At 42.8% G+C, this 27,790-nt stretch overlaps 3 protein-coding genes across 5 annotated transcripts in view; 2 read left to right on the forward strand and 1 right to left on the reverse strand.

Moving 5' to 3' along the window:
• Positions 1–1,058: 1,058 nt before the first annotated feature.
• Positions 1,059–3,294, reverse strand: Mbd-like (methyl-CpG-binding domain protein 2). 3 transcript variants are annotated; one of them, XM_076910893.1, is made up of 5 exons: positions 2,993–3,294; positions 2,700–2,841; positions 2,259–2,312; positions 1,537–1,749; positions 1,059–1,260 (listed from the first exon to the last, which is right to left on the reverse strand). In XM_076910893.1, exons 1-5 carry the CDS (start codon positions 3,121–3,123, stop codon positions 1,162–1,164), a joined length of 639 nt encoding a protein of 212 aa, XP_076767008.1. In that variant the 5' UTR covers positions 3,124–3,294; the 3' UTR covers positions 1,059–1,161. The 3 variants fall into 3 exon arrangements, with proteins under 3 accessions (XP_076767008.1, XP_076767007.1, XP_076767009.1); XM_076910892.1 differs by having other exon boundaries at positions 1,504–1,749; XM_076910894.1 differs by lacking the exon at positions 2,259–2,312 and having other exon boundaries at positions 1,504–1,749.
• Positions 3,295–10,661: 7,367 nt separating this feature from the next.
• LOC143422303 (uncharacterized) lies at positions 10,662–11,550 on the forward strand. Its single transcript, XM_076892865.1, has one exon. It carries the CDS (start codon positions 10,857–10,859, stop codon positions 11,412–11,414), a length of 558 nt encoding a protein of 185 aa, XP_076748980.1. The 5' UTR covers positions 10,662–10,856; the 3' UTR covers positions 11,415–11,550.
• Positions 11,551–11,757: 207 nt separating this feature from the next.
• The window catches only part of LOC143422398 (phorbol ester/diacylglycerol-binding protein unc-13-like), a 72,684-nt gene continuing 56,651 nt past the window's right edge, over positions 11,758–27,790 (forward strand). The window contains exon 1 of the mRNA XM_076892995.1: positions 11,758–12,712. Within this exon, the coding sequence (XP_076749110.1) occupies positions 12,691–12,712 (22 nt within the window). The 5' untranslated portion in view covers positions 11,758–12,690. The remainder of the gene's footprint in view (positions 12,713–27,790) is intronic.

The following is a 27,790-nucleotide window of genomic DNA, read 5'->3' on the forward strand; positions in this document are numbered from 1 at the left end:
TTGTATACATTTGAGAGAGATTCCCTGTACAACTTAACCGTTAGCGATGCAAATTTTTTTTATGACAATCGTTTGGTAACAAAAATAGTTTATCCTTATGTAACTTATAAATGATCGTTCCGAGGTTTTAACAGATGATTTTGTGTTTCTTCTGACTTGCTGACGTTCATCATAATGGTGAACTTTGCGCTTTTGAGGGACAGTAAAATTCTAGAGGGTACATTTTTTTCGAAGAGTCGATTACATATAGAAACCACAGTACCGCAAACAGTTAGAGCACTTAGTTATTTATGCGGTCACGGAACAATTTATTCCGACTAATGACCGCGACTACGCAGTACAATAAGAGAGCATATGGTTCGATTGCACGCGTGTTCCCGCTTTTCTTCGCGCGGAACCGCTCGCTTCAAGGATCATTTCGTGCGGCCTCGTTTCCGGTCCCGGTGAGAAGCCAGATGCGATTTCTTTCCCAAAAGTGAACATTGTCGAGCCCTGATCCCGAGTCCAGTCGAAATCTCGTACCCGATGGAGGACCCTTCTCAATTTTCTGTGTATACACCGAAAATCTGGGCAGATGGCGAATAACCACGGTACTAAAAGCGTTAGTATTATCAGCGGCTCGTAACGAAAAACGAAATTGGATTTTATGGCCGCACAGCTGACCTGCTCGAACCCTTCCCCCATCGTCGTACCGCGATATTATCGCGGCACTGAAACTGTTTCTCCGAAATTTCAAATAACCTCGTGAATTTACCTATCGGATTGGTGTTGTAATCCACTAAGCTGATATATTACTTTACGTGAATAAATGAATTTTTTCTGGACATATATGTGACGATTCAACCGGTTCCGCGCGAAGAAATCGTAGATCAGTTTCGGAAAACCCGCGTGTAAGCAGATATAAGCAGAAACAATAGCGACGAACTATGTTTGTTTCGCCCCAAATTCGACAGATTTTATCTGTGAGAGTTTGTAAAGGTTAACTTGTATTGGTTGAAACGAGTTATAAAAAAACTCTTACTAGCTAGCTGAACTAGAAGCTAAATATTAAACGGTACTTCTTTACAAAACATTTATTATAAAAACCGATGTGACATAATTTATAACGAACTTAGGACTAGGGATGAGCGAATTAAAATACAGCTAAAAGAATTGTACAATTTATGTAGGTATTCCTCGTAAAGCATCCTGCAGCTTTTTTCTCGCGAGCGCAACTCGATCCTCTTGCCTCTTGATGTCGTCGTCAGCTATCGAGACTGCCTGAAAGAAACGAGAAATTAACTTTGCCAATACTCGCACCGATAATGATCGCTTCGAAACGGGTTGGTTTAACATCGCCTCTAATTATTTTTGACGGGTATACTCTCTCGAATGAACCTCCAGTACATAATTATTTACATTCCTTAATAGGGTGTTCTACCTTACGGTTAAGTGTATTTAACACACGTAACACGGGTTGACATTAAAGTAGCACCCTATTTGGTATCTAAATATCTATTCTACCTGTACGAGGGGTTGATCGGGATTAAGAAATACCCCGGGATTCTTCTCTAAAGCTGTCTTCGAACCCGTTTGCCCGGTGACTGGTTGAGACGAAACGTGTAACGCGGTTGCAACGCTTTGGAGCAACGTTTCCTCCGTAATGTACGGACCTACCGGCTTCAAACTTTTTGGTAAATCCATCGCGTCAAATTCGAAACCATCTGGATCGCATGCTCTCAAGCCTTCCAAACGTTTCTCCCAAAATAACTGGAAAGTTGGACGACCGATTATTCATAGTGATAACCAGTATCTATACAGGGCAATAATATTATTGTTTGCGTAATAATAATACTTAACACTCATACAAATAAATTAAACACTAGACTGCAAATGTTTATGCGAATTCAGTGTTTAGTAATGATAAGGATGTTTCGAACACGTATTTTACATCTGCGTAAATATCTGCAGTCCACTAATCACAAAAGCATGATGTATTTGTTTCATTGCACAAGCAGGATGATAACGTACAGTTAAACATAAATATTCAGTGGGAATCACAAGAGATGTTGAATGCATCTTGAATATTATATGAGATGTTTGCATAACAAAAGACTCTTCAACGAGACATGCACTACCATGACTGCCCTCAAAGTAGCTGACAATCATAGATGCTTACGCACAGACACTTTGTACAAAACAATGTACACTTTCATCGATAGAAAGTAGAAAACATATAACCAATAACGATTCCATAAGCACATCGAACAATTTGTTACCTGCTTTGGCTTATCTTGGGAGCCGTATTTTCCTTCAGTTTTATCGGCCCCTTCCTAAACGAATGATTTGATGATTGAACCGTGAGAACTTACAGGGAACATTAAATGTCACAATAAGATTGTACATTTTAATGACATTGTACTTTTATTAGCAAGTGTAACAGAAAAACTTGAGATGTTACTTTTACACATGAAAATGATATGAAGCGATTACTATTATTACCAAACGATGACAGTCTTATATACATTGTGAATATCCGATAAATGGCATGGTACAAGAGAGACAAAAAACGCCAGAAATAACGAATATTTCTTCTTCGATCACAAGACATTAAGATCATGGAAAATGTCGAGAGATGTCAACTTTAACATCGGGACATTGTTGCATTATATGTACACGTACAGAGAGTAAATAACGAACGAACACCGACGAGAACTAACCTGTTTTGGCTTTTCTTGATTTCCATGCTTGATATCCTTCACTTTACCCTCCTGCGTCTTGTAAATCGTCACTGGTTGCTTGAATATAGAAGCCGTCTGTCTTATTGGCGGTACCAACGATGCGTCGTTCCTGACTCCGCGACTAAAAACAAAAAAATGGCTCATAAACATACACTGTTGAGGTTAGGATTCGACGGCATTAAATCTCCTCGCATCGATCACGTACAGCATTTCTGCTTTCGCGACACGAAATACAAGTATAATACAAAAATAATACGTGATACGAAACATACCTGTAATAATAAATGTCAACCTTTCCAGTTGCTGACAATTGATTTTGACTTTTTCTCGAAGCCTCGTCCCTGGTCGGCCAGTTTGTTGGCAGCGCCGACGGGTACTTCTTCTTCTCCACTGACATATTCATCTTGCAGATCCGTTTTAATTTCAACGTACACCGGCTCGTTTTTTCAAATGATTTAAATAATTAACGAGCGGGTACGCAGGCCAGCTACCGGAGGCCATATTGATGCGTTCCGCTAAATTCGTGCAAGTTAGTGCGGCTATCGCTTCGAGTAATTGTCCACGCGGTGGCGGTACTGTCGGAATGATCGAAACGCAGTTATCGAACTCGAACTGGAACTCGAACGAGAATTTTAAATTTAAAATTTTAAATTAGTTCAATGTCTTATAAGTAAATGTAGTACATCTCAGTAGAAGCAAAATGCGCGTACTAGAAGAAGTAACATTTGATAAATGAAATTGTTTTATTGTACTTTATTGTACATTTTGCTAGTTTTAGTGTAATCTCTTCTATATTTTATTCTACAGTTTTATTGTAATTTACTGTACGTTTCATTAGTTTTATTGTAATTTCTCGTATGTTTCAGTAGTTTCATTGCTATTTCTTGTATATTTCAGTAGCTTATTGTAATTCATTGTGTATCTCATTATCCAATTTTTTGTATATTTCTCGCTTTAGAGGTAAGAGAGAGAAAAATATATAAGAAAGCTTTATTATTAAAAAATTTTTTTTTATTCAGAAAAATATATAAGAAAGACTGAGAGAGATGTTACTTACCCTGTTCAAGAACCTCTGGCGCCATCTCTGTAAAAAGTGCTCAAACATATAATAAATTACAATAAAATTATTGAAATATACTGTGCTGTGAATTCATGGCAGGTATATTTCATTAAAAACAAGGGGGGAAGTTGAACACTCTTCGACTATTTTAAAAAGTATGTTTTACTGATAAGATCGCTCGTCGATACTTTATACTTCAGTATTGTGACCTGGTTTCGTTCTTTAGTGTACATAGAATATAAATATAATGTACATATATTGATAGTCTGATATGACAGGTAATTCATTTTCCTTTCCTTTTTCTCAATTAATATTCAATCGCGTATATACATATGAATAATCTTCAATTATACAAATGGTACTAAGGACATGCGACTATAGAATTCACGAATACTAACCACTGACTACATGTTCGATTGTTTAACAATTTATACCAAAATAATATATTGTCTTAAGGTAACATGGTTTCAAATTCCATGTCGAATCGGTAACGATGGTAGTGATAATTGTATGCTTCTGAGTTTGTCCTAACACGGAGAGGGCATACAAAAATTTGCTTCCTGTACAGTCGGTATTTCAGTATACATATCAGTATATATTATTGGTAAATGGTTTAGGCGAATAAATTTGAAATTTACATTCTAGATATATTTGTCTCTAATATTCAAAAAGTCAAGTTTTGTTTCCTATTTAAGATTTGATTTCCTATTAAAACTACTTGCGCAATATAAATTATAAAATTGTTTGTTATTAATAGCGTTAACCACTCAGAATTAGGCAAGAAATCGTGCAGTCCCGTTAGTGCAAAAAGGGTATTAATCTTAGCAACATTTATCAAACGTGTCAGATTAAAATATGCGGCACATTGTAGCGAGATATTCGTGTCGATCGATGGCAAGTTTAGATCTGTTGATAGTCTACAATGTTGTGAACTCTACATCATTCTTGCATTATTTTCCCTTCAACGTGCTACATATTTCAATTTCGCGATAATGTTATACACTTTTCAAAGTATCAATCATATTGAACGGACGCAGCGCACGACCTCCTTATAAATGAAACATTTAAAGACTCCACTCCTCGTTTACGAGACAATTATTGTTGCAATATAAATCTGATCGATTTTGTGAGACCGCATTTCAGGGATTAACGTTGAATTGAATATAACTTAATCGTAAAAGTGAATTTTGCTATTACTATATCAAAATTTCATATGTTATATTTGAATTGCCGTAAATAAACCAGAGTATCGATCCGTGAAACGTGAAATATACAGTTCTGCATTTTATTCTACAAGACTGATACTTCGGCTGCGCATTTCGCGTTGTGGCGTCTGTTGCCTTCGTTTTGCATTATGCGATGTACATACACATACGCACATATTTCATTATTGTTAGAAAGTTATCTCGTTACTTTGCACGTCTCGTGTCGTCGTGCATATACGCACAGAGTGAACATGATACACCATTACGTGTTACACCTGTGTTTGTATCATATTCATTGTAGCGAGGAGCTTAGAGACAGTTATGCGTAATTAACGTCCATAAAGTTTCCACCTGAAATCATGACGTATGAACGCCGATACATATGTCGAATCAACTAATTAAGTGTAACGAACCTGTGCCTTGTTTAGTAGTCAACTTTGCGGAGCTTAACGTTGGGCCAGTAATATAATTTACAATGCAACTTGAAAGAATCGAATCATTTTTTATAATATACCTAGATATTTACATGAGAATAAAGTCTTCTTGATAAATTTCGCACTTCAAAAGGCCAAAGATATTTTCGTACGATATTAAATTGCCTTCATTGTGCCAGGGGGTAATTCAGCGTCGATCAATGATGGATAGACGTCATAGCCGGTGACTGCTTCTCTCATTGTGATAGGTATCCGGGAATATAGTAATGGAATGTAATACATGTACAATTAATAGGCGATGTGTAACATAGAATTTCAGTATCGGCGTTCTCTTCGTGTCTACATTAACGAAACTGGCTGCCCGTCTAATCAATACGCCTGGAACCACCGGCAAATTTTGCGTTCCTTAGTAGCCTATCTAAGTAGATTAGTCCATATATTGTAAGACAGAACACCGACTAGGTACAATATCTGAGTGATAGCTCCAGCGAAACTCGTCCCTGCGTGTATCTAGATAATGGCACAAATTAGTTTCGCATCGCGATGGAAACGAATGATTAAAATAGTAACGATCGACCGTCGTTACCGCAGTGTAGATTACACGAACCTGTGCATTGTCAGATAGCGATTTCTCTGGTTTCTCTTTTAAATATTATTGCGAGAAAGATTCGAGATCGACGGTAGGCGAAAAAATGTAGCGTTCGGTCTCGAAAATCGATAGGAGGGCGTTATTCCAAGCATTTTAGGTATAAGGGAATTGAATTTGATAGCGTTCAGAGAAACGAACTAAAATGTCTTAAACGCAATACTTATGGAATGCGCATTCGGGGAAATCCGGATACGGTTGGGGACGATACCGGGAACCTTAGGGTCGTTAAACTCAATATCGAAGGCTCCGAGATACGTAGGGTACAAAATACAGTATCAGTGGCTTATAGAGCCTGCCTTACCTATTCTAACCACTTCTGGACTGAGTAACTGGATTTCAACGGTACGTGATATAACAGCATACAAAACCTAGAATTCTAGATATCCGAAGTAGCCGAGAAATTGTAATAAACGGTACGATTTCGAAGATCGTCGCCGCCGCCCCGATAGAAAAATGTTACGGCAATAAATGATCGTGTAAATGAAATTGTATCTGCGCGAAACTATAGACTGCTGACCACGTAGCATCGTGGCAAATTTAATAGTTTCGATTATCGTTGTAGAAGTATCACGGCACTTAAACCATCGCAGCCATTTCCGTTTAGTAGATATCGCGTCGATCTCCACGCGAGTACATACGGTTTACGAGTGCATGCCTAAGATATTCATATAAGAATTCGATGTACACATGACTCAATTACGAGGAAATAGATTCTGGCGACTTTAGATGTCTCCTGGTGCCACGGTATGTATTCGGAATTGTGTTAGCCATTCTGTATGGGCCGGAGAGGATTTGTGTGGGTTAGCTAGGGTTGGATGTAGTCCAGAGAGGTCGGACTTACTCTTGGTGGTTTATTTTTTAAAGCAACTTGAATTGGATTTGCGGTATGAATATGTTAATACCTATTGTGATGAATCCTTTAAGACTTCCTTGTCGACGATATTAATAATCGCGATTCATTAAATAATATCTGCTATGCGTACGTGTAGGTACACGGGCAATCTTTGTATTAAAGGTGTGCAGCTGTCATTTTTATTTATATTCGATTTAATTATTATTTATAGTTAGTGTATGTACGCGTTATATTATTTCAGCATATAATTGATTCGTTTCTTATTGATTCGACAAATACGTCCATTTAACAGGATTCATAATGAAATTTACTTTTGCATAACATTTCTGTTAACCGAGCTATCGTAAAACGTGAAATGTAAATGTCATACACGTATATCACGTGTAGGCGGACACTTACATTTAATCGTTTTGCGCAGTCAAACGAACATTTTCAGCCGTTGGTAGAAATTCCTGAAAATTCTATTACAGCACGTGCAATATCGTTTAAACTTTTCCATATGAAATCGCAGACATCTTTTACCATTCCTGTGTATCTAATAAAACATCGTTACCGCGGTTATTCTCGTACGTAAGACACAAGCATCGGTAGTGAAATTAAATATAACAATTCGAACATTCCATTGAACTAAAGAAGGACGTATCACAATGGGACCTAGGGAAATCAGTGGAAGAAACTTCGTTGGCAAAGTTTCGTCAAGTTGGATGAAGAAGATGAACGAAATGCGGTTTCTATCGCAAGTTTCAGTCTTGCGGAAGAGCACTTGGAACATGCTCCGAATATTAATGAATTTCTTTATGCTATTTCACACCTATAATTTCTTACAATACCCTAACGTAAACTGCATTAGAAATTTTAATCCTCGTCGAGAATTTTGCCCCGTGGAAAAGGTTTCGTTTGATATTTCGGTGAAGTAAAATAAGGCGCATCGTATTTTCCTAAGGTTACATGCCGATACAAACACTATTTCCGAGCCGCTTCTGTATGTGACCATTTCACGTTACAAAAATCAATATCAGACTGTATTCCTTTAGAAACCGGTTTGAATAAGAGCTGCGAGATACTCCGCTCGTCGATGTATGTAAGACGTTTTTAATGCGACACGTGTACACCGTTGCCTCGCGTAAGGGTTGACGCGAGGGTAAAACTAAATAGAAATGAGACATTTTCGCGCGTCGGTCAGGCTGCGAAAGGGACGTATTTTGTATATTACGTCATTCTTGCACTTAGAATGCCAGACGTGGGCGAATGATCAGATGTCGAGTCGGGGTTGAGGGAGGATCCGGGTAAAATGGTTCTCGTGTGATGCCTGAAACGGGTAAGGCGACCACCGACACGACGCATTGAAAGAGAGCCACAAAAGTTCCGCTTTTCTTCGACCGTACACCGGCTACTTTTCAGAAATACTTCTCTCGCTTCGAGTCACAGGGTCCAGCTAGTACTTTATACAGCTTCTGATATATTTATATATCGAACTCGTATAAGGTCCGTGTTCGCTCGGTTGATCATTGCCCGTACGCATGCAGAGTTACATGAATTATGAATAAACATTGAAACGATTCGCAGAGTTCTATTAAATATTCTGTACGACCGACATATTCCGTTAAATGAATGTTAGAACATGTTTCGCGTAATACAAAAAAATGGTCACTCTTGCATATCTGTTATACAGATTTTATCATACGTTTATTTCCATTATACATAATAGCAATTGTTACCGTTGTAACGGTTTCAGTAGATCCATCGATTTGTATTATTAAAAGCAGAAATTAACGCTGCAATTGTTACCGGTATGTACGCCACGTTGAATGAAATCAAGTGGATACTGAAGGTATATGGTCAGACACGTCAGTGACTACCAATGCATCGCTGTATAGAGGATACAGCCAAGTAGTATCACCGCAGAACAAGGGAAACGATTTCCCAGTGGAACAAGTCAGCATTTGATGCTAACCTGGGAGTAACGAACCCTTTATCGATACTACCGTATCATAGTTCTGTTTAATTTTCTCTGTAAATATCAATCGAATTGGAAAATAGGGAAAACTGGATATTAATCAGTGTCGTAAATGTTCGATAGGAACGGTTATCGAATGTTGCTTTTCGAATACGCCCATGCTACGACCACGTTGAAGATACCATTAGTCGGCCGAATGATATACTGCTCTATTTTGGATGCGATTCGCGTGAACGGCAAATTCTAGACGTTGCGTGTCCTCTAGCTTGTTCAACTTTATATTATAGTTGCTTCTCACGCGAGCAACAGTGCTTTACGTGCGTCCATCCCAACGAACCAATTTTCTGCCTAAAATGCGCGGGTTCAAAGTATCCTAAGTTTACAGTGTTAATAGTATCGTGTATCACCTGCTATTAAACAGGAGAATGGCTTCATTTTCGGAAAATCTAACGAGTTATTCGTAAATCGTTATGATCATTTCGCGACGAAATGGGAAAATGGGTATAGTCGAAAGAAGGAGCATTTCGAAGAAGGTACACACGATACTCTTTCGATGAAATAAAAATTGTCGCGAGAATGATGTTTCGCCTAATTTGCTGGGTCATAATGAGATGTTACGGGGTAACTACTGACCTTCGCGTTAGAATTCTAAACTAAACGGAGTGTTCGAGCAGAAAGTGAAGGAACCCATTTAAACTACAGATTTCCAATTCGTACTCGCGCCTCGCTTAATCAATTTCCCGTGTAACATACCACGTGGGGATTCCTGTACGCGAAAGGCGTTTAAACTCTATCTGGCACGATGCCTATCGCAATAATTAACAGCGCGTTATACGCGACTGCGTATCGCTTCGCGCGATGAACGATATGTAAAGAGAAAAAGTTGGAAAAAAGGGCGAAGAGGAAAAAGCGAAAGAAAGGGAGGACGAGAAGCGAGAAAGCGGATCGCGTATAATTGGGGAGGATTCGAAAGGGGGTAGCGTATCGAAAGATTCGCAGAGGAAGTCGGCTGGACGTCGATCGAGCGTGCGATCGTCGACAGAAACGTCGAATTAGGAATGGGAAAACAATCGAGGCAAAATAGACGGGAGTTCCGCGAGAACAGTCGAAAGAGCTGGCTGTTCGTGGCTGTTCGTCGAAACGATCGTCGAACATCGGTGGCGTTCGTACCTCTCCGAGAGCTCCGCGCCTGCTCTATGCAACTGGCTTGACGTAGCAAGATGGCGGCGGCGTGTCGGAGGCGTCTCCGTCCGTACAGTGCTCGACGTCGAGCAGTCCGCGTACGTTCGCAACAACGTTTCACCGCATTAATGTGTTAGTGCATCCGGAGCACCGCACACGTCCGCGGCCACGGTGCAATCTCGTGTTTCGTATCGTAATATCACCAACAATCAGACGAAACAACGCGGAACGACACGGGACGCGGCGAGATCAGTGCGAGAGAACACGACGAAAACGTAGAAGTCAGAGTGAACCTCGATCGTGTCACGTTCGCAATAATTATCGTTGATATCGCTTTGTGGTGCGTGTGCTGCTCGTCCCACCCCCCGCATCCCTTAACACCTTCGTTCTTCCTCCTTCCTTTTCCCTCCGTTTCTCTTTTTCTCTCTCTCTCTCTCTCTTTCTCCGCCACACATACAGACATACACACGCGCACACATACACACACGTTCTCTCTCTCTCTCGTTTCACATCCCTCTCTTCTTCTTACCTCGAACCAGAGCTCTGCCTTAACGCATATATATAATATATATACATATATATATACAACGAGCGTTTACCACCTTCGTTTAATTCACCCCCGGCCCGGTGTTCCCTCTCTATCCGTCCCGTTTTCTCTCTGTGATCGCGGTGAAATGCCCGTAACCGGTCGTGCCTCGATACGGCGACGAGGACGTGGCGCTTGTCGTCGGTGTACGGTTCCTTGACGAGCACGGGATACGTGGAAACCGGCGCATGCACTGCAGCCCCTGCTACTATGATAATAACGAGAAAGGTGGCACGGTGGGCGCTCCTCCTGATGCGAGAGGCGCTCGGCCGAACCTTAGCTGGACAAAAACGGGTCGAACAGGGACGACGACACGATTGCAGAGCGATGCTTCCTCGTCCAGGCCGGGTAGATGACAACATCGACAGAGAGACCGAGACCGTGGCCACCGACCTGCACAGGACCAGCAGCTGCGTCCCGTTGGCGCTGCCGTTCTCCTACTATCGCTACTACTACCCTCGTGCTGGCCTCGCCGCCTCGTTGTTAAAGCCAGAACGCCCCACGCTTATCGACGACCACGAGGACGACTCGCTGCCGCTACTGACCGCAGGGTTCGACGGACAACCGGAACCGGAACCGACGTACTTCGATTCAGCAGCCTCATCGACCGTGCGAAAACCGAAGGAGCAACAGGACGGACAGGAACACGGCGTACAGGAAACGGAGAACGTGGCCGGACCGACAGACGGGGAAGTAACAGTGCCAGCGAGCGCGGACAGTAATCGTGTTAACTTAAACCGGAACGCGCGTGCACGATTTTCCGCGTGACCAACAGCCCCTCGCTGTTACGCTGTGTCGATGGTAATCGCGGGTGCGATTCGTACACTACCGGCGTGGTAACGGTTACGACCGAAACGGAACGACCCTCGTGCATACACAGTAGTTTACGTCGAACGCAATAACACTTTAATCGCTGTTTTAATCATTAAAGCGGACAGAGCTTCTGAGGTACTAGTTATACACAAAGGTGTCGCGTACACACCCGTACACTTACATACACACACACACACATCGACACTGACACACATACACGCACAGATCCATACACACAGGCACACCAGAGATACGAAAACACGTATACCAAGGCAGTCAACGGAACGAGGTATACGTGTGTACGACGCGCGTGATCGTCTCGTGTGTCGTGGATGTCAGTGACAATAAAATCGGCCAGCAAAGTGCGTGTACGTTAATAGTCGTAAATTCGCCGGCTCGTTGCTGGTCGTAGTTCCGAGAATTTCGAGTAGCTGCGAATTTTCACCGGCGTTCGCGGTACCACAGAACTAAACAGACAGAGCGTCGCGCGACAATACCTGCCGGGGAACCAGAGGAACGGAAGCTCCTTGCCATAACCTCGTCCTTGTGTTGTTGGTGCACGCGTGCCGGGTGACGAACAGAAATACTGATCTGAGCTAGGTGAAAGACACGCTGCGAGCACAGTGTAGCCCGTTGAATGCGAACGAGGGGAAAAGACAGAAAACGTACGAGAGAAAATAGAGGACAAAGGAACGGGAGAAGTGTGATATCGAACTGCCCGTTGCATTCGTACTCCTGCCTTGAAATTTCGATTCGTGTAGCGCCATATCGCGACACACATATACATATTGCGTCTCCGCTCTCTTTCTCCCTCTGTCTGTCTCTTTGTCAACCCCTTCCGTCTCCTCCTCTATCTCTCTTCCTCTCTCTTTATTTCTCTGTAATATTTACATACATATATGCATACGTATTATATACACATATACATATATAAATATATATACGAGTATATATGCACGTATAAACACACACGTGTGTTCCCGCATTCACACGTCCTATACGTGGTACAGGCGCACAGTGCGAAAAAAAGAAAAGAATAAAAGAGGATAGAGTAATATTCGGCACGGGAAGAGGGTTGTACGTCTTATACGCGAGTGTGCTCCTTCGATCCGGCGTGTCTCGTTATATAGCTGCATCACTTTCCTACGGATCTCCACGCCACGTCAAGTGCCGCTCGGCCAATTAAGCGAAACTCTCTACGTTAAGCCGATCTACCGGAACATCTTCGAATATGTCGCTGCTCAGCGTCACGGGTAAGTATTCTATACATTTTTTATTTTCTTCTACCCTCGCGTATCACTGGGGTGCCGGTACGAGACGTCGAAGCGTGCACCTTCCACTTTTGATACTTCGATTCCTGTCGGCTACCAAATGTTTCCTTTCACTGTTACAACGGTTAGGTACTTTCTTATTATTTCATCATTTTTATATATAAACGTCCTGTCTCTATGTCGTATCGTTAGAAATGGAAAAATGTTATCCTTGTTCAGCCGCTATCGTTTAATTAAGAAACGTACGCACCGATCTACGCGAGAAATTGCCGTAAACGGTTTCGTACGGGTATCGTCTCGATTTAAATGGGTCATTTTATTCTAGAACAGTTTACTAGAAATTCTCTGGTAGGACCTGAAATAGAGTTATAGAGCTGACGATAAAGTAAGGTTAGAGCAGCCGTGCAAGGATGGCTGCCCCGGAACGGCCCGAATATTTTACGGCGCCCTCATCAGATTTAAAACTTTTTTCCTGTTTTGGAATAAGCTACTCGAGGGCAGCGAATGCATCTAGGCGAACTTGTAGAGACGAAGAAATACGCGAGATACGGAGTAGCCGCGTGGAACGAATTTTGACCGACACGCGTGGCGAAAATATTAATCAACGTTATTGCAGTCGTTAATTGAGCCATTAATTAAACATGTTTGCTGGCGCGTTCGACGATGCACTTCGACTACGATCGACAATATTCGAAGCATATTTTCTTTCCGCGTTTTGTACGCGTACGACCATATCGCGAATAAACACGCTTAACTTTCCTTTCGGGGGAAACAAAAAAGAAAAGCAAATCGAGCGTATTTATTTTTATCCAGCTGCCAGAAATATCTGGGATAACAGAAAATAAGGGGAATTGCTTCAGAGGCTTTGTCTTTTTTTGAGTAGCCGCAAGTGCAGAAAATGAAAACATCGATTCAATCACAGATATTCATTTATTTTCCTTGCCCGCCGTGTTTTTTTACAATATTGATTTTGATACTTTTTACTCGTTCCGTGGTTAAATAATCTTCAGGTATAGAATACGCAATCGGACGTTTCATAAATTTAGTTCAATTGCGTAAGTAGGTCAAATTGTTATTTCATAGACGTTTGAATATAAATGAAGAAAGCTCTAAAGAACGTTTATCGATCTTTTAGTATTCAATTTACGTTTGATACTGACGTGGAGGTTTAGTATGTCGTAGGAGTAATCCTTTGCTAGAGGGCATCTCATTTCTTGGTATAGAGCAATCGCTATAAATACATTCGATTATCATTGTGAAACGGGGGTGGACAGAGCTCCATTAATAGTGGGTGCACGATTACTAGAAATTTATTGTACGTGACTGAAGTTTACGTGCAATACATGCATATTATAATTCACCTATTTGTCGTTGTCCACTTATATTTTTCAGTTTCGAGTGAATTCTATGTAAGAAAATACTCTCTTTGCCCGTGCAATTCAAGTACTTGGCATTACCTTTCAGCGAATATAAAAATACAGAATGTAAGATGTAGTTATTCGACATCGAGTTAAGTTAAATGTCATTCAAAGGTAAAAAGGCTGCGTGCGATACTTTTAGTATTTCGCAGCTGTTTATTTTCAGCATCCCTATTATCATTTAATGTCTGTAAATCGTAGAAACGATCGCGGCGCTTTTGTATTACGCACGGACGTTCTCGCGCAGCAGTTGCTGAAATGACCAAAGTTAGAAATTACATTTCGTAAAACGAACGTCCGCGCAGGGTCGTCGGGGTGTCTGTTTTATTGGAAAACCATCCGAAGATGGGAATAGAGGGAACAAGGAATAGCGCTAAGAGTCGATGTGATAATTTCATTGGTATCGAGCATCACGGTTACATTGCCGTTCCTCTACCTTCATCTGCAGATATTACCACTGATTTTTCTATCCTGCTTAAAGCAAACTAATTGCCAATTAATTTTCATACTTTCATCTCGAGCAAATTTTACCGATTTTCTTTCGTCGAGAAGATATCTTATACGTACCTAAGTCTTGCCTTGCGTTTCGTTTTCAGCGCATCTCGAATTTTTAGTTTAAAAAGCTAAATCCTACTTATATCCTTGTTTTATCATCATAGTATAGAGGAATTTCAGTTTCCAATACGTACACCTGCATCAACTTCCCGTCGAAGTATCCAGGATTTTCTTCCCATTCTGACTTTTGTATTCGTTCTAGCGAGGTCCGCGTATCGAACGATTTAACCGAGTAGTATAAACGACCGAGAGAACAGTTCCTTGAGGGGTTATTTCTGGGTCGAGTCAGACTCGATCAGTGACCGCCGCCAATATCCTCTAATGTATATCCTCAAACGTGGAATATCCCGCGAGATTTTACGCGCACCGATCCTTTCTATTCGCAATCCCCTCTATCCCATTTATACGAATCAAGTCAAGCTTCTGGAATGCTTTTTTTCTTCATAGAAAAATCGATGCTTAAGCCGGGCTGCGTACAGGCGACAGATTCCAGCGATCCTTCCCGGGAGCGAAACAACCGGGAACGCTAAAGACGTATTGACCAACGAATAACGAGAAGCGATCGTCGACGGTTCTTTCATCTTTGTCCCACATATCTGCTCGTAAATATCGCCGGGCGGTCTTTTTCCTTCTTCCTGCTCATCTAGGCACGTAGACGCACGTGCACAGATCGCGTAGGTGTATTCAGGTGGTATAACGTTCCTTCGACTGTGTGCATGCGGTTGGTGTACACCGATAACAAAGCGCGCGAGTGTTCGTTCGTCTATGACTACGGGAGAGCGAGAGAGGGGACGAGGGTGAGAAGGTGAGAGGGTAAGAGAGGCGAAAGAGAAAGAAAGAGAGGCGAAAAGAGAGAGAAAGAGAGATGGAGAGAGAGCATAGTGCAACGGTTGACCCCGGTACACGGGGTCATTCCCTTCTTCAACCACCGCCACCAACCCCCACTTGCCACCCCGGTTCTACCGCTCATCTACCATCCCTACTACCGCTTCCCTACACCCCTTCTCATCCTCGTATCCTCCACCAACGCTCTGCCATCGCGACCACGCAACTCGACTCTCCTCTCGCTTGCCCGGCCGCCGATGTAGCTACAGAGGTGCTACGGGAACGTAAACTCTCGTGCATACGTTGGCTGACAGGGACGATCTGAGGCGAGAAGCTCCACCTAGATCTTCCTTTGCCTGTCAGTCCGCCGGACAGGTAATAACTTACGAGATATTTGATTTATGGTAATGTTGATAGTGACGGGTTCAACCGTGTATCGAATGCCCACGACGTCGTCTTGCGCCGAGCTAATGATCGAAACCGCTACCCTTCGATCGTTCCAGCGGACTTTTCAGGAGAGCTTTCGAGTCGGTCTTCAATCGGATTAACGTTTCGCGAGATTTTTAACTGAGAATTCTTTCGCAAGCGTGGCAAGTTATAACGCTAAGAGATCGGTTCATCGTGCGGGACTTAAGGATTTCGAGATCGAGTTCCGGAAAAGTTGCAGCCGAATTTCGTTCTATTATTTTCAGTCACGATGGTTCTACGAATGCACTAAATCACGACGCACGCTCGACGGATACGTGTGTAGTCGGTTTTGATTTTTTTTTTTTTCCTCTTCTATTGATTTCATCCGAATTGACGGGGGAACAGGGCAGAAAACCGGGACAGGATTAATAGGAGAATCTCGGAGGATTTGCAGTTCTAGAGATTACACGGATGAGATTTGAATGTAACAAGAATTTATGTTGCCGCGTTATTTATTGCAAGGTGACTACAGTTCGAGCGGCAAGCTTTATTTATTCGCCACCGGTGTATCGGCGATAAAAATAGGTCGGTCTGATACGATGAGAAACGTCGTCGTGGTCGTATCTTTACAACTGCACTTGGGAAGATATCGTCTCGCGGCGGGAAGAAGCATTTCGGCTGGGTGTTTATTATCGGAAACGATCAATCTCGCGAGAGATTGACGACGTCGCGTCATAAATACGCGCATACGTTCCACGCGTGGGCGGTTGAAGGGGTGGTCCCGCCAGATTATGGTCCCGGCATACGGGCGCATACTTTTGGTGTGTATATTTTTGAAACGACACGGGGTCACGCAGGTTATTCGGGTCACCTCGAAATCCAAATACGTCGACGTGGAAACGAGACTAATAAAGGAATGCTTTCACGACGCCTCTGATTACGTGTGCTTCTCGAGTTATTATAAAAATGAAAGTGAAGAGAATGGGGACGGTCGAGGGTGTATTTTCTTTGGGAACCACCGGCTTTAAAGCCGCGAACCGGAGCCGGGACGACGTTAATTTATTCGTGATCATGAAAGTGCGAATTCCTACCGCTTTCGCGACAAAGGACACGAGCATAGTCGTAACAATGCCGCCGAGCCGAGGAATCTCCTGGGCGAGAAACAGAATGAATGACTTCCCAGAGCAACGACACATTATTGAAGAGACGGCGAGAAGAAAACTGAAAATATTGCGTGGTTTAGTACTTTGAATATGTATCACGGTCTTCGTGCTTTGGACCGTGAGCCACCTAGTTTGTAACTAAGCGGGTGAGTTGAAAGAGGGTAACGTATATACACCTATAGCACCTCGTTCGTCTACAGATTTGTTTGAAAGCGTCGTGACACTTGTTAAAAACTAGTCGAGACGCTCTTCGTATTTTTCATATGTTCGCTCGCCAACTGACCCTGCATTGACGCAATCTATGCACGTAACTATTGCGTTTCTCTGTTTGTTACATTTTATGCATTACGCAACACGTATTACGATCAAAGGGGTATTAACGCTTGATACGATCAATGCTCCAGACGCAAATGCCGTGCATTTACGTTTACCAAGAATCCCACGTATACATGAATAGTAATTCTCCGTTGTCGTGTGCGCGCGTTTCAGCGGTAACGGAATGGTAATCGAACGGTCGTCGAATTCGTCGGGCGACGACAAATTTTATCGGATACGCGCGAGCAATTTGTCGAATAGAGTATATATAATTAAAGCTGAAAAGAAAGGCGACGCGAGAAAGAGTTTAGCTACTGTTTACCCGATCTATTCTATTTCTTTTTCTTCTCGCGTTTCGTTTTTTCTCCTCTTTCCTCTTCTTTGTTGCACGCTCAAAGGATTCGCGCTTGCGAACCCCCGGCTTCAGCTTTTTTTTTTCCATTCACTGCGTATAATATTTTTCAATGACAATGTCTCTCTCTGCCAGAGACCTACTTTTTGCAACTCGCACTTAGAAAGGGAACAACGTTGCATTTGAACGCCGCGTTTTTCACCATGTCGTGGAAATGTGTCATCGTTAATGGAGATGCATCGCCTACAATAACGAGGACAATCTATTTTACACTCGTAAAGGCCGGCCAAACTTCATTTCGGCCTGACTGGCAGGGAGGTTCGTCACTATGGAGGGACTGATATACGCACGGCCCATTATTTCGCGTGGACGTTCTTTTATGAACAGCGGAGGATCGCGCGCCGCCGGTGGACATTTGTTCGTCATCCGTCGTTACGTTTATAAACATGAGCGAACGTCGACGTTTGATGCAAACGATAACGTCTGGTGCTGGAAAAGGGAGTCACTGTTCTTGCGTTTATCGACGATTTCTATCGATTGCGCTGCCCGCGTTCACTGCAAAGCGGAACGTCGAGCAAGAAATTTCAAGCTGGGAAATACATAATTTACGAGGAGGATCGTTTATTAAATTATACGATCCTCGGTTCTTTGTCAGGCAACGATGAGAGATGCTCTCGATATCCGATGTATACTTGCACGCCTTCTTGCCATTTATCGAGTAGTTTAATTCCGTACGTAGCAGACAATATCGACTGCAACTGGAAGATGAAATTGCATCTCGCGTGCAAGTTATATGCGGCTGCAAACATTTTCCGATTCCGTAAATTTCCCTTGGCGGAGTCTTCGTTTTTCCTGCTGAAATGTCATTTCAATGTCCTCACCTGTCATTGTCCTTCCTTTGCAGTAATCACGAGTCCGATTCCAAAAGATACGTCAATCTTTTACAAAACAGAATTTTTCTTGGGTTTCTATTTTCAGTCGAAATCTATCGTCTAATACGAGATAAAGTTAGATTTAAAATTGACTTGAAATTATTCACGATTATAGAGGATACATTCAAAGACGTATTAGACTAGTCACGCACGATTCGCGTTCTATCTTTCTCCTGCTCCAGTATAAGTACTGGCATAATATACGAAATGGAAGTAAATTTCGTGCTCGCGGTAATAGTGATCGCAGATAGGTGCTGTGCGAAGAAAGCCTCTCGTTTCAGTAGTATTCAGCAGTGGAAGGTTTAAAATCGACTCGCCGTTCTCAAAGTTTCGCACTTAACGAGGCGCCGTAGTATTTCTTCTTTGTCATCGATTTCGAGCAGCAGAGTTTCGAAAGTGATTCGTGGCATCCTCGATCGCCTAAAGTCCCGTACGTACGCTGATAGCTTGGCGTATGGCACGGTACAGGGTGAATGCATCTACCTTGTCGGGCTAGGGAGTATGGCTCCTTTAGCAGCGAGAATAGGAAACGTTATCGAGCACGGAAACCATCGTAGTTACCGCCCGTAAACGAAAACCAGATCCTGTCTTCCTTTTCGAACGATATTTTCCGGACGTTTTCCCTCAGACTCTTTAAAGCGCGGCGCTTCAGCCCTGCCTCGATTGTTTCCTCCGAGGAGGAGTGCTTCAAAGACACTCCGTTTCGAATGGACTTTATCGTTATTTTCTTGTCGCGAAAAGGGCACAATTAATTTCGATTACTTGTACCACGGGCATATCGGAAATTCGTTAGTCCAAACAGCACTTCTTCGCCGTTGGATTTAATCGAATTCGCGTCAGAGTGTAACGCGTAAACTGTTTACCGTTTTTCGATAGAGGAATTATTGCTCGCGGCGCCATTCGAATTTCGAAGAATTAATTGCAACGAAATGAAACGCGCGTTACGTTACGATACAGCGGAAGCAATTATGCCGGGTGACAGCACGCGGACCCCCTTATCTGATAATATAATGACGTCGAACAGATGTAACGACGCCGCGCTGAATGGACGCCACGACAAATGGCTACGGGAGTGCTCGTCGCTCCAATAACAACGAAACTCCACGTTCCAGGGCGTACTGTGTATTGTTAGTTACCTACCTTCGTTTACGTCACTTTTTTCGGAACTGATCGATCGTTTTCTTCGTTCCACTAACGCCCTGCCATGCTTCGTGAGTTTTTCGAAGATAACGAAGAGCAGTTTCGCCGGGGCAAAAATATTAACCCCTTGCGCTCGAATGGCGACTCTCACTCGCCACGATGTTTCGCGTGGCAACTCGAGCGGCTGTATTTACGTTGAATTTCGTTATCTCCAGTTGATAGATGCGAAGTATTGGTTCCTGAGTAAGCCCCTTAGGCTGTTTATGTCTTCGGTTGGAAAGTGACATTGTGACGTAAAATTCTACGACTGTAGTCCTGAGTACGACGTTCTTAACATTAGTACAGTTTCGACAGTCGTAGCGAGCACACGTATCGCGAAATTTTCCACCACTTATTTTAAAGTTTTAAGGCGAGTTTGATTTTGAATCTATCATGATTAAATCGGCGGTAGAACAAGTGTAAACAGTAATTACATATCAGGTGTGAGAGATAGAAAATTTAGTGTAATAGACAGTGAATCCGGAAGTAGCAGCGATGACCCACAAGATCCTGGCGACTCAGAATGTCCTGGAAAGTCCTGGTAAATATCACACCAAACACCACTACAGAACTTGAACTTCGATAATTATCTTTATCAAAGTGTGAACACAGATAATATATCAAAATATAACACTTTCGTATGTTTATTCTTCTATAAATTCGTTTACGCGCGAAATTGCCACGAGTTGCAGCGACGCCCGACCGAAAAAGTCGTCGAACGCAAAGGGTTAAAAGGTTAGCTGGCTTCTCACGCTTCGAGCCTCTTTTCGTACGAGCATACCGGTGCTCGGACAATGTTTTCGAAAAGCTCTCGTTATCCTCGCTCCTGGTTCGACCGGGATGTTCCTTCAGGTTGCCACTTTCGTTGCACTCCACTTAGGTTGATTGAAAGGGTGGGCTCGTGCAAGCAAATAGAAGGCGATTTCGAGTGGCTGACCACTAAAAATAACGGCCGTAGCTACGGGCCACGTCTAAAGGGTGTACACGTCGTAGAAATTTGTGCTTATCTTCGTGAACTATCCGGTGGCTTGGCATCGTCGATACGCTGTGGACTCGTCCGGAATGAACTTTAGGAACGCTTTGATCTAAGCTGCCGTTGGCACTCACTGTCCCTACATCGGTGCCCCGACGCCGATATATTAGGATAGCACGAAAAGGTATGCGCTCCATATCGATCGCCAGCTAATACTGTGTGTAAGGTACGACAGGTGGTTCGCCGATGAAACTTGGAAATTTCTGCCCTTCGTGCTCGCGTTTACGCGCCTCGCTGTTCCATCCACGGTTTGTTTTCAAAACGCATAAATCGCATTGGTTAGCCGCGACACGATCGAGACTCGTTTCAGTTTCCAAAATGTTCCGTTCAATTGATTTAACTAAACCATGCGTAAAGCACTCGATCGGGACAGGTATATTTCCACAGACGCACGGTATTATGTTAATAAAATATGGTCTGAAAATGTGATATAGGGAGCATTACAAACGCATTACGAAGTTAGAAGGACGCCATGAATATTTAAGAGTTCCGTGCCGTTCGAATGAAAGTAATTTCGGCTGAATGCTCCGTAGTAAAGTTAAACGAATGAAACCGTATCGCAGGGCGATGAAAGCGGATTTTACGAACTGGCCAGCGTCGCAAATAATACGACGAAACTTTTATGAGCGCAATTCTTTGGCTATGAATACGCGTTAACGGCAGGACGCCTAGGGTTTTTCGTGTCGCGGACATTTTTCTTCCCGGGGACAGAAGTTGCACGCAAAACGGACTTTAATCTGCGTCATAAATATGCATTAACCGGGAGCCATCCCAGGAAGCGGCAGTTAAAACCACACCGAGCATGTTACAGATTACAATTGCGGAAACAGTTCGTAACAGTCGAAACGAACGGACGGATCTCGTAAGTACCAACGGTACCGTGAAAGCGTAACAGAAATCCCTCGTAAATATAAAGGCACGCGTACGTGGCGCAGGCTAAATACTTAATTATCAAATTTATGGTTTAATAACACGGATGGGATCAAGCGCGGACGGGTGCTCGCGAATTCGAGTGCAAAATTCAGTAGGAAAGTTTCCCTTCATGGGATTCGACTACTAGCCATAGGGGTTGATGCTTAAATTTATGTATTTGCAAACTACTTGGATTATAGAAAGTAGTTTTAAACGTTGGCACGGGTAACCCACATATATCGTTCAGATTAGTCAAGTTACTTTAAGTAGTAGACATTAAGATAACACTGACGAGTTTAAAGTGTATCGCAAAAATGAAGGGGCGGTTGTAAGAACTGAAACTTGGACATATTCGCGTACACCTTCAGGTCCGATGGTATCTAATCAGACGCTTGATCTCAGCAATGGTCATTAGTCAAACCGTTCGCCATGAAACGCTATCTATAATTGACTGCGAACTCGTCGAGATCGGCTTCGATAACTTATTAATCATTATATAGGTATTAGTCGATCGTGCACCTGCAAACGATGCAATCCATCTCCATTTTCCAACGTTCAGAGCCAGATAACTAGGTATCGTGAGATTTCGAACCGGGGGGAAGGGGTTAGGAATCCAATATGAGGCTCCTGTGGGAGTTTGTAGCCGCAGGAAGGATCGTCCTTGGTTAAGGATACGGGCATCGTCATTATAAATGGGGTGCTTTGAACTCGAAGAACGACGCGGCGGTAGGAAGACAGGGGTTTTCGAGGAAAGGGGAAAAAGCAATAGCTTGACTGTCGCCAGACACCGGACTGCGGATGCTTGCTCCCTCTCTCCGTCTTTTCCCTCCTTTATACGTACATTCACGATCATTCGACTTCTCTTTCCCATCCGGCTGTTCTCTCCTTCTATTTATTTCCGATAAACGGAGAAAATCCTCGACGTGTAGAAATCAGGAACCGTTGAAAGGAAATTTCAACGGAGAACGACGGTATTAGCGAGGAGTCGGTTCACTGGCACGTTTGGATCACGTTATTGAAGAGATACCTAAATATTGTCCGACCGCGGTGCAGCCTATCGCTGCCAATACATACATTGAACGCGAATCAACGTTTCGAGGCGAACAGGATAAAGTAGTAATGGTCGATCATTCGAGTATCCTCTGGGCCAGAATTTTCGCCCAGTGAACGTCTCGATGAACATCCAATTACGTCCACCTGTGTCCATCCATCTACTGATCCGTAAATCCTATTCTGACATACAAGCATCGTCCCTTCTCTTCTTCTTCATTTTTTTCTTTCGTTCGCGACGCGACGTCCGCAGCAAGATGGATAATTTTCGTGCGGCCACACTGCACGCGGGTAACCGTGTTGTGACGGTTATTGGTTTTATGGAGCAGCCGGAGCAATCGAGAATTTCACTTGGGAAGAGGGCACGGGGCCGGGTCCGCGTGCTAGCTAGGGAGTTAATTACGCGCGAAAACAATATTATCGAACGAATTATCGGACAGGAGAGCGAAACTCCGTTAAGTGCACGGCCGACGTGGCCGCTCATTACCAGCCTCTTCCACGTAAATGTGCTGCATGGTAGAAATTATTTAGGCGGATGGCCAATTGGCCAGAGTCAAAGGGGACCATTGTACACTTCCGAAAATTTTCCATCCGTTCCGTCTTACCACGTGTTTCTACCCCTTCGTTGCAGGGTTAAGAATGTTCGTTCGATCGAGATTTCAATCTGATCGAATAATTACCGAACACAGGGAGAATCTTTCCTAATTGGCTACTAATATAAGTATACGTGTACGCGTGGTACGTAGTTTTATCCTCTTACACGGTTTTGTACAGGTATTCCTATGTTATTAAAAGTGGAAATTGGACGTCTATTTTTTTACAACTTACTTGGCGGCTATATAATTATAAAGCCGCATCCATCGAGAAACGAACCACCATTCGGGGCAGGAAACCGAGCATGGATCAGTGGTTAAGCAGATTGAAAGTTTTACGGAGATCGTTCTTGCCGCGCTTAAGCCGGAGTAGTTCGTTAAATTTTAATAAACTGAAAAATTTCCCTGTTATGATTTCAGAAAGCCGAGGTACGATCGTTTCGGACGTAGCGGAGGCTCGTTCCTTGCTTAATTTACGTTCCGCTCAAAATTCGATGGTAATTCATCGTTCTTGGAAATTAAGGGCCACGGTTATTTATAATTTACGAGCGTAGAAAATTACCATGTAAACGATGTCGCGAGTTTACATAGTCAATCAGTCTTTAAGTATTAACGTAACTTGGATGCAACGTTCCATTTCGTATTAATCATTGAATGTGCTGTCGATAATCCTGTTTTCCGTAAAGGATTCTCTGGTCAGTTCAACTATATTAATTTTATGAAAGAGGATGGGTGTATTTAGAAAAGCTACACAAACATTTTGTGGGCAATGTTTTCATTTTATTGGCCATACAAGGATTTAATACAACATGTTTTCGTATAACCATAAAGTCCATCGTACCTCGAAAGTTATTCAGTATTATGGTTCGATCTTGTAATCGCTTTCGTCCTTGTTATCGGTAGGGCTGCCAGCGTAAGTAGTTGCATAATTCTGGAACAGTAATAAACCATAGCTTATTAGCTGGGTGTACGTCAGACACGTATCGGTCGGGCTTTCAGAATATTTATCGAGCATTAACGTGAAATTTTTATTAGACCCGGGACGCGATGGTGTACCGCGTATCGAACCTGTTACAACTGGCCAGCAAAGTTGAACGAAGTAATCCTCTTTTCTCGACGCTCGCAACTCGTATTTGAAACGAAAAATCTCGTTAGCGCAAATTAAACGGGCGCATTACTAAATTACACTCTGATAAGTTTAATTAAGAACGACGGGAAAAAAAGGAAAGATCGAGGTGTGAGCCGCGATCGGCCCGACAGGGCGTTTCAGTTTGGAAAATAACGTTCGACCGACTCGCGTGTCGTGTTAAACGCCATGAATTTTTAATATCCGCGAGTCACTCGACCGAACGGCCGAGTGATATCGATTTATCTTAGTTTACGAGACTAGCTGCCGATATTAACGAAAGCGAGAAAAAGCACTGAGAAATTCCCTTTCACGGCCAATTTATTATTGCAGTAAAGAGCGCTTTATTTTCCCGCTATTGATGCGCATTATTGATGGCTGTACTCGAAGAGAGAAGATTTATCGATTATACGAGACCGGAACGCGGTTCCTCATCAGTTCGCATAAAATCGTAAGTTTCGCATATGAGATATTGGATTTCACGGTAGGATGAAGACGGATAAAAGTCGGTACTGAGTTACGTCTCCTTCGGAATGAACGAGAGAAAGACGGAGAGACACTTACTTACCTTTCTGGGGGGAAACGGAACTAACAGTTTTCGATTAATTTCTCATTTGATAGCTTTGCCTCGCGTAAGAGTTTCAACGAGAACGGTGAAAAAATATTAAGCCCCCATACGGGATCGTTCAAATGCGAATGGAAATTTTCATTTGCAAAGGAATAACAGAATTCCGTTTATACGATCGTAGGGGTATTTCGCGAAAAAATTGATATTCGTAAAGCATTTGTATAATAGTTTCAGATTTGCAGAGCGCAGAGATTGCTTGTAACCGTTCGATGTTCGATCCTGAATAAATTAGAATCTCATTCGGGGGCATCAAACTGTTTGATTTTATCGAGGGTGGAAACCGGTGAGTTTTATTGGTTTTCAAGGGGCTTCAGGAACCCTTAGGATAAAAAGGGATAAGACATCATATCCACAATCTAGGGAATTCGTTCGATTCAATTTGATCGGGATGTATCATCCCGTTTCGTTGTTTCCTGCACAGAATTCGATACAAAGTAAACCGTAGTTGCGTAACTTTATCAGCTCCTTCCTTTGATTCTTTTAATCGTTTCGTTTAGTTATTACTGTTTTTTTCTGCGTGAAACAATTAGTAAGCTCGCTAAATGCCTTGCACTCGTCGCATGCAAGTTTATTGTTTCTTAAAATATACATATATATGTCGCATCAATAAAGCCATATGTTCACTTAAGGGTGGTTCTAGAAAAACCGTGACGATCGCAAATATAGTTATCTTATCTGTCTCATACGTTGTGTCTGGTACGTTTAGAACGCCATTCAATCAGATTTATAGCCATTGATTGTTCCTCCAGCTTTCGAAGCAATAAATAGAATTTTTTCCCCCTTTTCGGTTCAAACTTTTTGTACATGTTTCTGTTGAATATATTCGCAGTGATACGCGTTTACTTTTGCTGGATTCCATTTTTTTATCGATCTGTGCGACTTATAAGATACATGTGCATCGTGTACGTGTTCAATTATGCGCGCACAATGCATTATGCAAATCGCAATGATATTATTGTTCGAGTACCTGTAGAACGATTGCATATTTTTGCATACAAGAAATTATGTTAAAATATTATGAAATTCAGATTGAAAGTTTCACCCCAATTATCGCAAGAGACGACGGTTGAATTGAATTTTCTCTGAAAATGTAACCGATGGATAGAACCGTGGAGAGTGATTAGCGTGCGCTCGAAATGGTCGCTGGTATTGAAACGAACTTCAAAAATATCGATTTTCCGGGCGCAGTATCGCGGACTGTCACGTCGAAGATAATCTGGATAGTATTCTCGATACACAGCGCTAATAATACGTACGGTTTAACGTTCGATACGAGACGATCGAGCGCAGGCGATTAAATTCACGATTAATCAGGCTAGAATGCAACGACCGAATTATAGTATTGATTCTACTTAATGACTGCACTAATTAATGCCTACTGCCAGCTTTATCGATGACAAATCGTCATGGAAATCACGGTAAGATCGTTAGCGGTACACGTAACTTCGCAACTCAAGTAATTAATTCGTTCCGCGTACGGCGCGGAGGCTTCCTTTGATTTGTCTCAGTCGAGATTCCTTAATTACGATGGATCTTGGCTACCCGTGTGTCTGTCGGCGCGGGAAAATTCAAAGGTCAACCATGCCTGCGTTAAGATCGCGCTAAACTTAATAAACCTAGTTATTAAGAGCACCCCGTTTCATATTTCTTTTTTTTAATGCTCCCGTACGATTTTGCTCGCGTCTCTATACGAACACTCTGCAACATTTCGAACCAGCATGGAACGCGAGCCACTTTGCTTTACGATAATGCAATAAAGCTGAGAAATATCGTGGATTCGATCAAGATAATCGTACAGTAGTAAAGAAATGTCATAACATTCTTGGCGTTAAAAATACGTCCAAAGAAAGATAAGAAAGTTCGCGAAACAGTCACGAGATTGTTCGAGCGAACAGCGGGTTTGGTTAACTCGATGCGGTGATCGAGAGCTAAACGTCCTTTCTATTGCACAACGGAAATAGCACATCGTAGTAAGTTTGAACGTCCCTAGAATTTGTCCGCCTTCCTCTAGATTGGTTCTTTTGAAAATCAATGGCTTATCTAACCAGACCACCGGTTCTTTATCTTCTTTCGATATCGCCTCATTAACCTTTTAGTTCGGGATCGCGCATGTAGCCGTGGAGAGAAGGATCGCGTACGCGCACAGACCAGCGCAGAACGATTCCGCGGAATTGTTGGTACGCTTGGCACACGCGAGCACCGCTGTAATCCTCGGCGTCATGCGACTGCAGAGAGCGCGGAAACGCGACGTTTCATAAGGAAGCAACGACAAAGCGCTCGTACGTTTACAGACTTGCGTATTTCCGGGGTCTAATAAGGGGACTTCGCCGGATGATTCTTCCTCTTTCGCGTCCACCCCGCCTATTCCAGGATTCTCCGTTCTCTCCCTCGTTCAGCTCTCTTTGTAACGAACGCGGTTTCGCCTCGAAACGCTAAACGTTTCCACGTCTTTTTCACAGCTACGACCGATTACACTTACCAACGGGAACAGGCGAATAACGTTTCCATTCAAATGAAATCCAGATAGCGAAAATACGGAACTTTTCAAGAAAGACGTCCCTGTTCGCCTTT

Source organism: Xylocopa sonorina, chromosome 3 (genome assembly GCF_050948175.1).
Source record: "Xylocopa sonorina isolate GNS202 chromosome 3, iyXylSono1_principal, whole genome shotgun sequence".
Taxonomy (NCBI): Eukaryota; Metazoa; Arthropoda; class Insecta; order Hymenoptera; family Apidae; genus Xylocopa; species Xylocopa sonorina.